Consider the following 16,747-nt stretch of genomic DNA (forward strand, 5'->3'; position numbering starts at 1 on the left):
TTTGGATTGTTTTTTGGACAAAAAAAGCAATATGAAGACGTCACCTTGGGCTCTGGGAAATAGTGATGGGCAAGAGAGTATAAAATAATAGAAATAATCATTATTTGTAGCCGTAGTTGGCATGCAATCAGTTAGTTATCTTACACATGTAGATTCATACATCAGACTGTCAGATAGGGGAGCTTAATTAATCAAAAAGTCTTTGCCTTTAAAGGATTCCTTGACTTTAAAGTCAATATGAAAACTGTTGATATCCTGTTTGACGGATTAATCAGACAGTGGTATCTTCAGAAATCTCAGACATATCACCTGGGTTCACCTGGCAGGTTCTAGAGAATATATGTGTTTTTGTAATATGGGTGAAGTGACTCTCTGTGCTTTCTGTCAATCAGGAGGAGAAGAAATGTTTTGTGTGCGACTCCAGGGAGATGTACGACGAGGACGTCAACCACATCAGCCACACCATCGAGAACGTGGTCACCACCTTCGCCCACAACCGCCTCAAGACCTGGTGGCAGTCGGAGAACGGTGAGAGCCAAAAAAAAAAAACAAGAAAGAAAAAAACAAAGTGTTTGTTCTTGAAAGAAAGAGAGAATTCCCGTTCATTGCTGGTTTGTAATCAATGAAGAGCAGCGCAGCGTGTGAGCTCTCACTGACACTGTTCTCATGGGAACTGGGCTCACTAATGACTAGACAGGAGGAGATCACAGAGACTCTCGCTGCAGCCAATCACAGCAGGCCTGTTTGGAGGGGGGGGCTACAGGTGTGCTGAGGAGAACAGGTGTGCGGATAGTAAACAGATGTGTGTCATCGCTTGAGCACACACGGGCCTTTTAAAGTGGTAAAAAAAGGGAAGTGTGTAATGAGACAGTGGGAGTTCAGAGGAATCTGCAGTGAGAATGAGAAACAGTACATGCACCTTGAAACCAGGTGTGTTCAAGTATGAGCAGAAAACTCTCCAGAAAGACAATAAAATTATTAATTCTTTCCATATGAGACTCACTGCAACATGAGATGCCATATTAATGGCACTGTTTTTGTGAAGAAGCCGACCATTTAGGAGATGCTAGTGCGAGTTCAATTGCAAGCTGATTTAAATAGAACAAACCCAGTTATCACCAAAATTATTTACACAAAATAAATATATGCACTTAGATGCAGTCCACCTGTAGCTTAGTATGTTTCCAAATATGTAGAAAAATGTTCGTATTTGGATTTTATAGACCAGCAGCCCACATTGGTAAAATAAAAAAGGACCTTTAAAGACTAAAACTTTAAAAAAAACAGTGAATGAAATGCTTTTCTGTTGTTGCTTTATTTGGTTGCTTGTTTTACCTGTTACAACAATCAATTGAACACTGACGCTAGAAACGCTCATCTGCCTGATTAACAGCACACATCTCAATTACATGACTTAAAAATTGGTGGACAATCACCATCACAACATCCTAAATATGAGCCCTGAATGAAATCCCATAACAGTCAGTCCCCGTACAGACTCGGCCCTCATTCATGCTGCACACATGCACACACTGTTCCTTCACGAGTGGTGGGAATCTGTTAGAGGCGTGAGTCATGGAGGGAGCGGCGGCCAGCAGTGCAGATGGCTTTGGAAACTAGCAGGAAGCTGCAGACATACAATGGCTTTGCTTGGGATTTCCTAATTCCCTCGCAGTAGTCCTCCAGTTCCATCTTGGCTTTCCAAGCCACCAGCTGTATGGGGCCATTATTGTAGCAAAACTATTTACAAATGTGAGTGGAGAGTTGTGTAACTGGACCACAATCCGTGTGTGCGTAATCAGATTGGCAAAGGGTCTCTAAACACGTATTCAGAAGCCTTTTGACTTTGTGATGTGTAGAAAAAGCTATAAACATACATATTAATGGCGAAAGACAAGGCATCAGTTATAACTCAGGTGGGCCTTTCAGTTGTCTTTTTACACCTGACTTTTGCTACACTTCTGTGGGAGAGATCTGCAAATGTGTGTGATGATTTATCAGTCGCTATAAAGCCTACATACCACCAGTCGGCGCTAGTACCCAGTGAGTTTGAGCGTAACATTGCCGGGTCGGGTGTGTCCATCGTTTTTCCAACATACTTTAGATGAAACCAGGAAAATAGAAATATGCAGCACTGGATTGGATGAATTTCCTGTTTGTCAGACCACAAATGAGACAGATTTTGGTGAAACTTGATAATATTTTATGGAGAAAATACGTCAATATATGTCTTCTGAGTGCTCTAAACTCTTGGCGATTTGTTTCCTGCTGGACAGATAACGTTACTAAAGTGTGCAGCTAGTTTACTGTAGCGATTAAACACAGCCGCGCAGAGACTGAACAGCCTCCAAGACCGATGGAGACCAGTCTGGTTACCATGCCAGCGCTAGCATGGCTCACAAAGCTGTCATACCTACATTTACAAAGGTTTAGCAGTTGAGTTTAATATATGTTTGACCTCATTTTTGGATGCTACAGTGACTTTGTGTTTGCAGAGTTGATTCCTTTTGATTACACGCCGCTATAAATGTTTACTAGCAACCAATAACACATTACTAAATGAGCCATTTCTTTAGTTTTAATTGTGCAAAGCACGTTAACTTGGTGATGATTTTATAGTCTTAGCTGGTGTAACACAATCCAGAACCGGAGCTTAGATTGATTAGATCCGTATGTGGGCACGGCTCGACTCTGGCTGCATAAACATGTGCAGAAAGAGTCTGTAAATATTTATTTAAGTACTGTTGTGAGAGAGTCTGTCTGAGGTGTGTTCTTTATGAATGGAAATCAGTTCGAGAAAGAGATTTAATTGTTAATATCCTGTCTGACTGTAGTTCCCTTTTACCTGCAGGTGTCGAGAATGTGACCATTCAGCTGGACCTGGAGGCCGAGTTTCATTTCACACACCTTATCATGACCTTCAAGGTGCCTGTTCTCTCTCTCTCTCTCTCTCTCACACACACACACACACACACACACACACACACATATATCATACTAATACTCCCATACTCATGGCACAGAGATAAACACAGCGTCGGACAGCTGTGGCGGAGGAATGTGGGAAATCATTCCCGGTCTCTAGAGAACGGTGGGAAGAAAAGAAGGAGGGAGGTGGAGGATGAGTTCGGAGCTGTGCGGTAAAAATCATTGCTGTCACATGGTTGGCCATGATGGTGGCCAGCTGGATTCACTGCCTTTCACTTACATTGTGACTCTGCATCATAGTCAAAACACACACCCATAGACACACTTTCCATGTGTATCCTGTTCTGTTTTGGGACTGGGTGGCAGGAAAGATCAGCACCTCTCTAACAGCCGCTCCACCCTTTCTGTAATGTCATTACTTCATATTCAAGTTCTGTTTATTATTACTGTATCCAAACCAAACAGAGATCCTAGATGAAAAACTGCAGGGAAATATACTAGTGTTTGAGTGTTTGAATTTGGTTTCCCAGATCACTTACACAGAAACTTGAGTGTGAAATGATGGTTTCAAGAGAGGAGTGATTAACTGGGATAAACAGGATGATAATGACGTGAAAAAGCTTAAAAGAGCTTCGTTATCTTGAATTAGCGAGATAATCGACCTGTTATCCAGATAAAACAAAAGCTGGTTTCCTCTTATTACTTATTGTGTTCATCAGAGATTAGTAGTACCATGCCAGCATGCATGGATGGAGTATTATAGATGTAGCATTGGTTCAACATAATGGATAATGCGTGAAGGAATGACATGCAACGTACCAGTTAACATTCATTCCCCAGGAAAAAGTACATGAAAAGAACCCGGACATTGCAGGGATCTTTGAGCTCATTTAATACATCTCAACGTATTGATATATTTGATCAGTTTAGCATCACTTCGTCAGGACATTAACAGCTTATTGAGTATAAGATGCCACTGCATTTTGGTTTCCCTGATCATTCACAGAGACTCAAACAAAGCATCAATAGTCATTGACATCTGACAGTACAAAACTCTATGATTTAAAGCAATAATGCAACTTTAATGTATATTAGAAACCATTGTTGCCAGTGATTTAGTGATCTCTCTGTCCGTCTCTGTCGACAGACGTTTCGGCCGGCTGCCATGGTGATCGAGCGATCGATGGACTTTGGGAAGACGTGGCAGGTTTATCGTTACTTTGCCTACGACTGCGAAGCATCCTTCCCCGGCGTGTCCTCTGGGCCATTGTTCAAAGTGGACGAAATCCTCTGCGACTCCCGTTACTCAGACATCGAACCATCCACCGAGGGAGAGGTGACTGTGACTCTGGTTCTTTCTGCAAACACTTGCTGACTTTTCTGTTTATATTTATGAAGATTTATCTATTGATATGAATGTCTGTAAAAGGAAAAATTGCCTATTTTCTCCTATTTTCTGTCTTTTAGGTGATATTTCGGGTGCTGGACCCCGCCTTCAAGATTGAGGACCCCTACAGCCTGAGGATACAGAGTAAGCTAAGCCTAAATTTCCTTTTCATTGGCAGCTTATTACAGGTTGCATGTGTTGTATAAGTTGTGAATGGCTAAAGAGTAATTTAGCTGATTTATTTGAAGTCTGAGGTAAAATCATCCAGTAATTCACAAGAAAAAATTAAAGATTGTAGATAAATACAGTGTCGTATAGTGTTGTAGTGCAGAATACTGTTAAACATCTAGTAGTTAATCAATAATTAGCAGAGAAATATTTAACCCTTTATTTTACAGGTTTGTAGACTACTAATTATATCCAAGAAGTTTTAAATAAAGTTTAGTTTTAATCATAAAGGAAATAAGAATATCCCTGAAAGGAAAGCTTGATTTAAAATCAAATAAATATTAATTCATGTCTAATTATATGTTTGCCAGTCAACATATTTAACAGTTCTGTATGTTTCCTGCTGTGCTGGTTACACTAGCAATTAACTGAAGTCAATTAATAAAAAATAATTATTTCCAGTGAATTTACTGACAATTACACAGAAATGATGAATGATGAACACATCGTAGGGGTTTAATTTGACCTGACCTCTGACCTCTCACCTCCCTGGTGTGAAAGATCCAGCGAACTCATCACAGTATTGAGATGATTTCTAGTAACTCATCTGCAGTCCAGGTAACAGCTACCTGGAGCAGAGTTGCAGGGGGTCAGAGGTCAGACAGGAAGAGAACCACATGGAATTTCACACGTGGAAGCGACTCGGCTTTTGTACACTCACCTCCACCCAGACTGAGACACACTCACACACACATGCAGAGGCCTCATGGTAGGTATGTGGCGAATGCTGTGGGTGTGTGAGGAACAGCAGCGGCGTCCCTCAGGTCTGAAAACTCTGCAAGAAACTTCAACAAACTTCACATAAGAGAGGTTTGCCTTGTAAAAACGACACTGAGCAAATCTCACAACCTTTTTACCTGCTTAAATAAAGTTGTAAGAAGATGTGAACGCTCTAATCTCCTGTGTGTGTGTGTGTGTGTGTGTGTGTGCAGACATGCTGAAGATCACTAACCTCCGGGTGAAGTTCATCAAGCTCCACACACTGGGCGACAACCTGCTCGACTCCCGCGACGAGGTGACAGAGAAGTACTACTACTCCCTCTACGATTTGGTCGTCCGCGGCAACTGCTTCTGCTACGGCCACGCTTCCGAGTGCGCCCCGATGGATGGAGCGCCGACTGGAGCCGAGGGCATGGTACGTCAAACACAAACACACAGAGAACAGAAAGCATGAAAGATTGAGGGATTTATTTATTTTTCATGTTGATTTCATTTAACCGAAAGCAAAAATTTATAGGAATGACCAAAAATGAGACTGAAAGTTCAATCATTGACCTTGGAAACAGAAGTTGGAACAATATTTCCCACTCAGTAGCTGTTTCCTCATTATCAGAGTGGAAATCAAGTATTTTATTGTCGTTTGCACAACAGTTACAGTGAAGCAGTCGAAATTCTTAATTCTCAGGCTCCCTCCAACATTGCTCAAATAATATGTATACAAAATAAGATCAGGTAAAAATTAGAAGCTAAGACATAAAATAGTGCAGAAGTTAAAATATAGGAATATAATACAATATATATTTAAAAATATGTATAATACATTAAATAATTAAAAAAGTAATTTCATGACAACTTGGTAACTCAATCTGCTGATGGAGCTTTCCTAACGTTTAATATTTAATAGTCTTTTACTGCAAATCACCCTCTCAAAAAGCTTCTTAATGGACATTTGAGTAGAGATTATTTTGTTGCACAAGCTTTTCCCAAAGCTCCAAGGATTAACTTCCATACCAAAAGACTGTTTTTTATATGTGGCTTATTGATACTAAAAAGAAAAGATTCAGAGAGTTTTCTTAATCTTTATGAAGCTTTGGTGTGTTGGACTGTTAGATCTCAATCCTACAGTACATGTGGCTGGTATTGGTGGTAATTTAATTTGTGTGTGTGTGTGTGTGTGTGTGTGTGTGTGTGTGTGTGTGTGTGTGTGTGTGTAGGTCCATGGCCGCTGTGTATGTAACCACAACACCGAGGGACTGAACTGTGAGCACTGTCAAGACTTTTACCATGATTTGCCTTGGAGACCTGCTGAGGGACGAAACACCCACGCCTGCAAGAGTAAGAACACAAAGATTAATGCACGAAAAGTTCACTTCACTCTCTGTCTTTTGTTCTATTCACATTTCGGGAGAAGACGCTTATTCACATTCTTTGTTTGATGAGTTTGATGGGGAGATTGATACCACTGTCATACCTGTACGTTAGGTACAGTATGGAGCCACAGCTGGCTATCACAAAATAACAACAACAATACAGACATCTGGGAAACTTTATTCACCTTTTTTTTACATTTTATACACAATTAATTAACATAAGATAATTAAAATACTTAGTTGCAGCCTCTATATAACACAAATGAAAACAATGACATAATAAGTATGTGAAATACATGATAAATCTTTAGTTTACAAGAGTAAAGTCTACTTTACTTAAAAGTAAAATCCTTCTTTGTCCTCTTCTTTTCGCAGAGTGCGAGTGCAACCACCACGCCACGTCCTGTCACTTCGACCTCGCCATGTACATGACCACCGGCAACATGAGCGGAGGCGTGTGCGACGACTGTCAACACAACACGGTGGGCCGACAGTGCGAGCAGTGCGGACCCTTCTACTACCAGCACCCGAACCGAGACCTGAGGGACCCCAACGTCTGCGAGCGTAAGTCACCTCCACGTAACCTCTGACCCCTCTTGGGTGCTTCTCCACCGCGTCTCTCTCTACTCATTACACAAACTTGTCTGTTCAGATGCATGTTGGTGTCCTCCTCCTGTTTCTTTTCAGACGAGCACCATCTGGAGCTGTACTGTGTTTTGCCTTTGAAGTGAAAAGCAGAAAGTAGACATGATTGTAATTACCTGCTAAGTACAGGGTACAAGTGGAAGTAATGCTGTAAAAATTTGAAACACAGTCTCCCCCCTTTGCCCTCTTTTCCCCTTTACAAGACTCATCTTTAAAATTACACACCGCTTTTGCAGAGAGGCTTTTCTCGTTCTCTTGTCCATTCTCACGCGTGAATATCTTCCTGGACCGGTAATGTTATTAGAAAGATAAGCTGATGATGTTGTTTTATGTCTTTAGTTTCTGAACATCATGTAAGGAAAGTAGAGAGAGTAGATGGAGCGAGTGAGGACAGATTTATCAGTTTTTCTTGGCTGAAAGGGCAAAATATTTCAAAATTTACTGACCAGATAGTGAAATTTGTTTGTGTATATTTGTGATCCCCAAGAATTTTTGTTGACACTACAGACCTTTCTTTCCATCAGGCTAACTTATTCTTCTTTTATGTAAGACATATGAGAATCTACTGGGCAGATTTCCATTTATCTTACGTACATTTTTATTTAGTAAAAACAAAAAAACAAATATCGATTAAAAGCATCCATGTGAAATAAATTTCACACAGTTTTTAATCAGATTCGTCCAAAATCAGATATCCTTGTTGTTTGTAGCAAAGTGGATTCATTTCTCCCTATTTCTGTTGAATTTCTTAACTATTCCTCAGGGAAAATTTATTTTTTAATCACATATATTTCCCTCATGTGTCTGTTTTAGCCAGCCAACTAGTAAAATTTCCACAGATAATGCTACAGGTTAGTTTATTACTACACTTTCTGTCGTCAAAACTACATTATCTTGTTGTCCTGAGAGATTTCATGACCTAAAATGCATCCCAAAGTTAAATAAACATACAGAATACATATTATATTCTCTGAAAACATGTTTATCACATGACCATCAGATGTAGGAACCACGTGTGTCCACTCAGTCTCATTATTGTCATTCTTTATGTCTCTACAGCATGTAACTGTGACCCGACCGGGTCTCTTGAGGGTGGACTGTGTGACCCGCGGACCGATGTGCTAGCCGGCCTGATCTCAGGCCAGTGTCGCTGCAAAGCCAACGTGGAGGGCGAGCGCTGCGACAACTGCAGACAGGGACACTACGGACTGGGACAGGGGCCTCACGGCTGCCTGCGTAAGTCACAATCAGTTAGACTGCTGTCGGGGTCTGTTAAATATCTCAGATCACATAAAATATAGATTTTGTTATTTTCATTCTAGCTCTCTGTGTGAAAGGTTGATATGTAAAAATCAGGAAAACAAATTATAGGATGGAGGTTGGATATTGTTTATTAATACTTATGTTCACTATGAAACAAGAAACCCTTAAAATATTACAAGTTACTCCTTAATTTAACCCTGAAGCATACCAATGTTAAGAAGAGTTCCCTTATTTTTTCCATTAATTTAAAAAGACAAAACCCAAACCCCTTAAAATTCAGCCATTCTCTAACAATTTAAAGGGACAGTCACCTTTGGTTTCCACCTTTAAAAACTCCTTGAACCGTGCATATAATCCATTAGAAATAATATATATATTACAATTCATTAATTATCCCCTTAAAATCCCAGTAAAAATAAGTAATTTTCCTCATTATTAATGGGTAAATTAACTGAATTTCAAGGTAAGATTTGGTTAGAAATAGTGGTTAAACTGACGCAGTTGAATCTGTTGCTTCATTGTTTCATTGTGTGCTTTGGCAGCGTGTACCTGTAACCCGCTGGGCACTCTGCCTGGAGGAAACTGTGATTCAGAGACAGGAAGTTGCTTCTGCAAACGCCTTGTTGACGGACATAACTGCGATCAGTGTCAGGTACGGATCCAAAAAGACTGCCAGCTTCCATTTGGATATTTTACCTAGATATATATATGTGTGTGTGTGTGCAAGTGTGCATGAACAAATCTCCTTTCTCTTCCCTGTAGCCGCAACACTGGGGTCTGTCCAATGACATGGACGGCTGCAGGCCATGTGACTGCGACCAGGGTGGGGCAGTCAACAATAAGTACGTTTAAAGACCACTTTTATTAATTAATTAACATCACAAGGTGTGATTGAGGATGCACTTGCAGCAGGGACGTAGAATATATAGACATTATCTGTATTTAGAATTAATGCTGGGAACTATTTACTGTTAAGAGGAAAATTTGTACATGGCACCCAATCATTTATATTATAAAATATGTAAAGAAAATACATATTTTTTCCATCTTTTTATGCATAACTGTGGGTTCAGAGATATTTCCCTGAATCTCATATGATCCCATTGACAACCCAGCAACAGTCAAATAATAATGATAATAATAAGAGTGAGAGTCAGCGTTTATTTAGGTCCGTTAAGCTTCTGTTAAAAACTAATGTAAACTCAAACAATACTTAAATACAAATTATCTTTTTAATTTTGTTATCTCAAGATTTAAGTTTGATTATGTCGTTATAATGTCATAAAATGTTATAATCTCGAGGGATGAGATATCTTGAGGTAACAAGATAATAGACCTTTTGCAGGGCAGACATTTTGACATGTCATAGCATGAAAAAACAGTAAGCTGTAATTAAAGATGAATTAATAATGTTTACTAGTTTGAAGGCCCTGGTAGTGTGCATGCTTTTCCTGCTTGACAAGTCAAGTGAAGAGTTTTTAACAAATAAGGCAGTATATAACACGCAGAATAGAAATGGTAGAAGTGGTTTTATACACAAAATTAAACCACATGGAGAAACATAGGAACTAACAACCTCCATCTCTCTCTCACTCTCTCTCTCTCTCTCCACAGCTGTGACCCTCACTCAGGACAGTGTGTGTGCAGGGAGCACATGTTTGGACGTCGCTGCGCTCAGGTCGAGTCTGGCTTCTACTTCATCGCTCTGGACCACTACACCTACGAGGCGGAGGACGCCAAGCACGGACCTGTGAGCATGTTTCCCATCTGTTTTGTGGTGCTTTTACCCAGGTATGTACAGCTTTGTTGATCCCCTTCTCTCTCTGTCAGGGTGTGACGCTGGTACCGAGGCCTTATCCTCTGGATCGCAGTCCTACTTGGACCGGTATGGGCTTTGTTAACGTACCAGAAGGAGCCTACTTAGAGTTCGCCATCAACAACATCCCCGAGTCTATGGACTATGACATGCTTATTCGCTATGAGCCGCAGGTAACACGTGCACACAGGCATAAACATAATATAGGCCACTTATAACATGTAAGTCTAGTTGTTCCTTAAGAAGTAGTTTGGAAATGTGTGTTATAAAATAAGAGTCAGAGCTTGAGGGATGGAGGTACCCAGTGAGTTGAAACCCAAACCGTTATTTACCTAATGTTAGAACGAGAACAGAAAAAAAAGGGTTTTTGTTTTGCTCTATACTCAATATAGAATATATTCATCAAAAAAGTTCAATGATTTCTTAAAATCTTAAGGCTGCAGTAGACTCTTTAGTATCCCCAGCATTTGTTACTTCTTCATCAGGGCCTTACAGGAGCTTCCACTGAGGACACAGAGGTTATATCCTTGTTTTTTGGGGGACTATTGAGTGTTTACCTTCTACAATTACACACAAGTTACACAATTATTTGACTTAACTTGTTTGTAGGCCACAACAAAAAGAATTTGGACCACCATATTTACCGAAAAATGTAACATGTAGAGGGTTTATTTTAAAAGCTGACACATGATAATGTGGTTTTCTGTCCATATTCTTAAGTTAAATGTGTATCTTCTGCAGGTCTGGTTAGTAAAATGTGAGCATCTCACCATTTTAACACAGATAACTGATGTTTAATGATTGATTGATGTTAATATAGTTTTAAGAATAAATAACCTATATGTATACGTGTGTGTCTGTATATGTTGGCAGCTGCCGGAGCAGTGGGAGCAGGTAAACATCCGAGTGCAGCGTCCCGTCTTCAACCCTCCAAACTACTCCAGTCACTGCAGCAACTCCATCCAGAGTGGAGACGAGCAGTCCATCTCTCTTCCACCTGGATCCAGGTAAAGCACTAAAGCTTACTTCACTGTGTCTCTCTAGCAACACATTCACTACACGCATTCACTGACTGACTCTGTGCTGCGTTTCAGACACGTGTTGCTGGTGAGGCCGATGTGTTTCGAGGAAGGACTGAACTACACGATCCGACTCAGTCTGCCTCTCTACTCGTCAGTCAGTGACGTCCAGAGCCCGTACACACTCATCGACTCTGTACGTTTATTCATTTATACATTCCTAACCCACAACTCCCCTTAAAGAAGCTGTCCCACAGATATATTGTCCTGTTGGTCTACTTAACTGTCAAAGAGATACGTCTAGAGACACTAAAATCATACATGTACCCCTTGTAGATTGGTAATACTTTACTCTGTCGTTACATCTCATAGGAACTATTTCTTCTATCGATGTAGTGATTAGTTTCTTTGTTTCTGAGAAAAATAGTCAGTTTGGTTGCAAATGGTTTTAAATACTACCATGAGGCTCAGCAGCCGGCTCCTAATGAAGAGAAGCCTGTCAGAGTTGTGAAATGTGTGTGTAATGACGAACAACAATCGGCACCATAGTTTCCAGAATACAAAATGAAACTGATTTAACTCAGGTTTCTACAAAGAAAAAGCTTTAGCTTCAGCGTCCCATTAGGCCAACAGACGACAGAATTTTAAGCATGATGATTGGATGTTTCTTAATATTTAAACTTAGAAAAAAGCTTGAGTTTTGTGTACATCCAAGCCTTTTAAAGTGCTACAGCTGCCAGTCCCATTAAATGGCCTGTGGACAAAAATATTTAATTTGGCTCCCTGAAACATTTCAAGTAGCTCCTGTGTTTTTATTATGGCTTCCATTCCTCTGTCCTCCCCCTATCCTCCTCCTCCTCCTCTTCCTCTCTATATAGTTGGTGCTAATACCCCGGGTCAGGGAGCTGGACATGTTCCATGGGGTGGAAGGTGAGGGTGCGTGGGACACGTTCCAGCGCTACCGATGTCTGGAGAGCAGCCAGAGTGTCATCAAAAGCCCCATGACCGACATTTGTAACGACTACATCTTCAGCGTCTCCGCTCTGCTGCACAAAGGAGCCATGGGTACATATCAGATTGTGTATATAATGTGAGAAAATCCCAAGACAGGATGAGAAGTTTTAACTAATCCTCTGCCTTGTTTTATCTCCCAGCATGTCAGTGTGACCCTCAGGGTTCGCTAAGCGCTGTGTGTGAGCCCAGTGGAGGTCAGTGCCGGTGTCGACCCAGCGTTGTCGGCAGGAACTGTGACCACTGCGCTGCGGCGACGTTCCTGTTCAGCCCCGCCGGCTGCAGACGTAAGTGCTGGAATGGAATGATTGTGTAGTTTTACCCGTACTCAACCCAGTTGCAAGAAGTGTAATGGTTCAAATCTCGTCCTCAGCTTGCGAGTGTGACTTTCGGGGTTCGGTCAGCGCCTTCTGCCATGAGTCGACGGGTCAGTGTGAGTGTGTCCCGGGGGCCTCGGGGCGCCAGTGTTCCCACTGCCTGCCGGGCTTCTGGGGCTTCCCTCACTGCAGACCCTGCCATTGTAACGGCCACAGCGATTACTGCCACCCTCAGACTGGAGAGTGTCAGGGCTGCAGGGACTTCACCTCTGGACACCACTGTGAGAGGTACAGCCTGGAGATGTGATCAGTGGATTTAGATGCTGTATCTGTTGTTTGGTGATTGGAGCAGGTACTTATCTGGATATACTATGTCAAAGGCAACCAGATTAACCTTTTTAGTCTTGAAGATGCTTCATTTTACACATTTTAAGGCTTTTTCTCAGACTAAAACTGCTCTTTCAGTTGTCTTTGACTATAGCTTAATTGTAGGGTTGGTGGTTCAGTCCCGGGCTCTAAACCCCAAAATACTTCCAGACAAAAGCTTCTGAAAGAGTCTGAAAATGAACATAAAAACAAATTACCTCAACAACCACTGGCCAGCCAGATTACCATGAACACGAGCTGTGTAAATTCATTCATACATTACGAAACCAGAAGAGTTTTTTGTGTATTCATTGTCACCAGAAGATGATCTCAAATGTGATGTTATCAGGCCAAAATGTCCAGTTGAACACAAGAAATATCCAAATCTAATCAACAGGATGACATCACATGTACACGCTCCAAAGGGATTCAACCAGAGCAGTTTCGAGGCATCCTGGTGGCCTGTGGGTTTACTCACAACATCCCTAGTTCGGGGGCCAGGCTGGGAACCTTTGTTGCATATTGTCCTTTATCTCCCCCCGCCTCATTTCCTGTCTATTCCCTACCGTCTCTCCTATTTACTAATGTAAAAGCAACAATGGCAGAAAAGAAATTATACAAATAAAAAAATAAACAGTTTTTAAGTTGTAGTTTAAGTCTCTAGAGGACAAGTCCGTGTCTAGTAACAAGTCTTCATAAACAAGTTTAAAGTCACATTTAGCTGAGACCAAGTCCCTTAATTCTATAGTATAGGATAATTAAATGATTAAGCAGCAGCTTAGCTTTCTGTTTTCTGCTAAATCAGAAGGATTATAGTCAAGGGATCTTGGAGTCTTTTAATTTACCTTTTCCTTTACCTCCAGGTGTCTGGATGGTTACCATGGTAACCCAGAGTTGGGTTCAGGTGGCCACTGTCGCCCCTGCATGTGCCCCGATGGACCGCGTAGTGGGCGGCAGTTTTCTGACAGCTGTTACCTTCTGCCTAATACCAACCAGCTGGTGTGTGTGTGCAGCGCTGGCTACAAAGGTATATATAACACACACACACACACACACACACACACACACACACACACACACACACACACACAGGACATCTCACAGTAATGAGTCATAACAGATTTGTTTTTATGTAAGCAGCTTTTTTTAAGTCCTCAAAGCATCACGTTGCACTTTATGTCATCATGTCTTCACCTCACACGTCACGTTACAAAGCCAAACAACACTTCAGGCCCCCTTCTGAACTTATTCTTTAAAAAAACAACACTCCTTTACTTCCTGTTTCCTTTCCCCATCCAGGCGCCAGGTGTGACGAGTGTGCTCCCGGTTATTTTGGGAACCCTCTGGTGCCCGGTGGGCGCTGCATGCCCTGCCAGTGCAACAGCAACATCGACATGCAAGACCCGGCGTCCTGTGACACTCGGACGGGCGCCTGCCTCAAGTGCCTGTACCACACCGAGGGCCACAGGTGTCAGCAATGCAAACTGGGTTACTACGGCAACGCCGCCACTCAGAGCTGCAGGAGTGAGTACAGATGTGACCGCTAACTTACTGTATGTATATGTATATGTGTGTATATGATTTATGTGTCTGCATTTATGACCGAGGTACGAACTGAGTGGGACATTTTAGAGTTAACAAAATAAACGTATACTGTTTTTAAATGAGATCAAATATGTTCTTTTATAACACTTTTGTGTCAGATGTTTTCCAGAGAAAAAAGTAGGTACCAAGGCGCATGTAATGAATACAAAGGAAAAATAAGCAAATAAATGATTTGATAGACATATATAACTGGCAATAGTTGGAAGGTTTCATCCTAAAATATTCTTTTAACACACCAAATTTCATCATTTAATTTACCCAATAAAGTATATTTTATCATATATATTGCAAAAATAATAATCTGTGTGGATTAGTGCTTAGTAGGGACTATATTTTAAAGTATTAGTGTGTAGTGTGGACTGATTGTACACTTGATCACAATGTCTAATTACCATAAATCTAGGTTAAAACATTTTAAGGGATCCTTATCAAGCTGTTTTTGTTTGTTATGTGGAAAAACTACAACAGGCTAATTTAGTTATTGTAGGATTATTGAAAACAGCCTCTAAAGTCCAGTATCAACTGGGCTAATCTCAGAGTGGGTTTTAAGGCTACTATCAGCAATTTTAACCCAACCCAGGGTATATGCTTTCAAAACTTGTCTTTCCTCCTCTGTGCAGAGTGTATGTGTTACCCGATGGGCACAGTACCTCAGGCCTGTCCATCCCCTGAAGACTGTCAGTGCAATCAGCAGAGCGGCCAGTGTCCCTGCCAGCCGAACGTGGTGGGACAGAACTGCGACCGCTGTGCCGTCGATACGTGGAACATCGCCGGCGGGACGGGCTGCCAGCGCTGCGACTGCGACCCCGTCCACTCCTTTGGCTCTTCCTGCAACGAGGTGAGTCAGACGCTGTGATGAAAAACCACCAAGAGCCGTAACCACTCACCAAATCCGACATCTGTCTGCATCATTTCCTGCATTAGCATCGCAGCAGCTGCTCCAGTTTGCTCTCCTTCATCGTGATGTATAGCTGAGCTGAATCCCAGCGCTCCACCACACAATCTTCTCTCTCAGTGAACTACTGTTGGCAGTAGTTTTCCTTACACAATGTGGGGACTGGCTTGGGACATTTTCCAAACAATTCTCATTGAGAGCAAAGCTGCAGGGCTGCATTGAGCCACTGTGACCAACCTATCTAATCACAGAGGCCTTTGTTTGTATCATTGTTTTTATATATGAGCTCCAGCTGTTTGGGAATTGCTTCCCTCTCTGTTTTTCTTAAGCTCTATTTTACTCATGCACACAAAATCTAGCTAAAGTACAGAGTAGTGCACACATAGACACACACTCAAACATTTGGGTTTCTGTGTTTACTGGCTGCTCTCCATCAGAGGAAGGAAGTCTCAGAATACACCAAGGAATAACTGAATACTCATTCTCTAAGAGGAGCAAGTTGTATCAAACTACAAAGGTTCATTGTGTCTGCAAGTGAAAGAAAAGACATAAAACATACTGGATTAGTCCAAACGTTCAACTGTTTTAGACACAATATCACCATATTTTCTCTCACTGTCTGGTCGTATTTTCTTGACCTCATGTCCTTTGTGATCATGCTTTTTGTTTGTAGGTCACAGGACAGTGCTTGTGCAAACCCGGTTTTGGTGGCAGGATGTGTCGGGAGTGCAGAGAGCTCTTCTGGGGGGATCCTCTGGTCAAATGTCATGGTAGGTCTTTATCACCTGTCACCAATATACGAACAAACAAAAAAGCACATCTCCCAACAGACTCCTCCTAATCCTGCTCTCACATGCTTCCATTACTCAACTGTTGGCTAACATGTTCTCCATATAAACATAAAAGGTGATAATGTGTGCAGCCTGTTTACACTGCCCTCAAGTGGCTAAAGAACTCAGGTGATGGAAGTTTAAATATTTGGTCACAAGTTCTCTCTATTTTCCCTCCTAATGTTCTTGCAGGCCTGGACTGCAGCCACATTCCTTCCTGCTTCGGGGGGATTTTTGACATTAATTCTGGTCCTCATTTTGTGAAACTAAAGATCATTGGATCGGATATAGACGAGGAAAACAGAGCGTAATCTGATACTATACATTAACCTGAAATATCACGTAAA

General features: G+C 41.5%; 1 protein-coding gene across 2 annotated transcripts in view; it reads left to right on the forward strand.

The window, feature by feature from the left end:
• The window catches only part of lamb1b (laminin, beta 1b), a 28,373-nt gene that overhangs the window by 3,814 nt on the left and 7,812 nt on the right, over positions 1-16,747 (forward strand). For both annotated transcript variants that reach the window (XM_051392577.1, XM_051392578.1), the window contains exons 3-23: positions 393-528; positions 2,852-2,925; positions 4,076-4,264; positions 4,396-4,459; positions 5,476-5,678; positions 6,478-6,598; positions 7,009-7,197; positions 8,338-8,514; positions 9,084-9,193; positions 9,304-9,383; positions 10,156-10,291; positions 10,372-10,530; positions 11,231-11,364; positions 11,452-11,572; positions 12,255-12,441; positions 12,531-12,674; positions 12,761-12,992; positions 13,934-14,097; positions 14,370-14,594; positions 15,296-15,513; positions 16,244-16,340. In XM_051392577.1, coding sequence (XP_051248537.1) covers positions 393-528; positions 2,852-2,925; positions 4,076-4,264; positions 4,396-4,459; positions 5,476-5,678; positions 6,478-6,598; positions 7,009-7,197; positions 8,338-8,514; positions 9,084-9,193; positions 9,304-9,383; positions 10,156-10,291; positions 10,372-10,530; positions 11,231-11,364; positions 11,452-11,572; positions 12,255-12,441; positions 12,531-12,674; positions 12,761-12,992; positions 13,934-14,097; positions 14,370-14,594; positions 15,296-15,513; positions 16,244-16,340 — 3,160 coding nt within the window. The remainder of the gene's footprint in view (positions 1-392; positions 529-2,851; positions 2,926-4,075; positions 4,265-4,395; positions 4,460-5,475; positions 5,679-6,477; positions 6,599-7,008; positions 7,198-8,337; positions 8,515-9,083; positions 9,194-9,303; positions 9,384-10,155; positions 10,292-10,371; positions 10,531-11,230; positions 11,365-11,451; positions 11,573-12,254; positions 12,442-12,530; positions 12,675-12,760; positions 12,993-13,933; positions 14,098-14,369; positions 14,595-15,295; positions 15,514-16,243; positions 16,341-16,747) is intronic.

Source organism: Dicentrarchus labrax, unplaced genomic scaffold, assembly GCF_905237075.1.
Source record: "Dicentrarchus labrax unplaced genomic scaffold, dlabrax2021, whole genome shotgun sequence".
Taxonomy (NCBI): Eukaryota; Metazoa; Chordata; class Actinopteri; family Moronidae; genus Dicentrarchus; species Dicentrarchus labrax.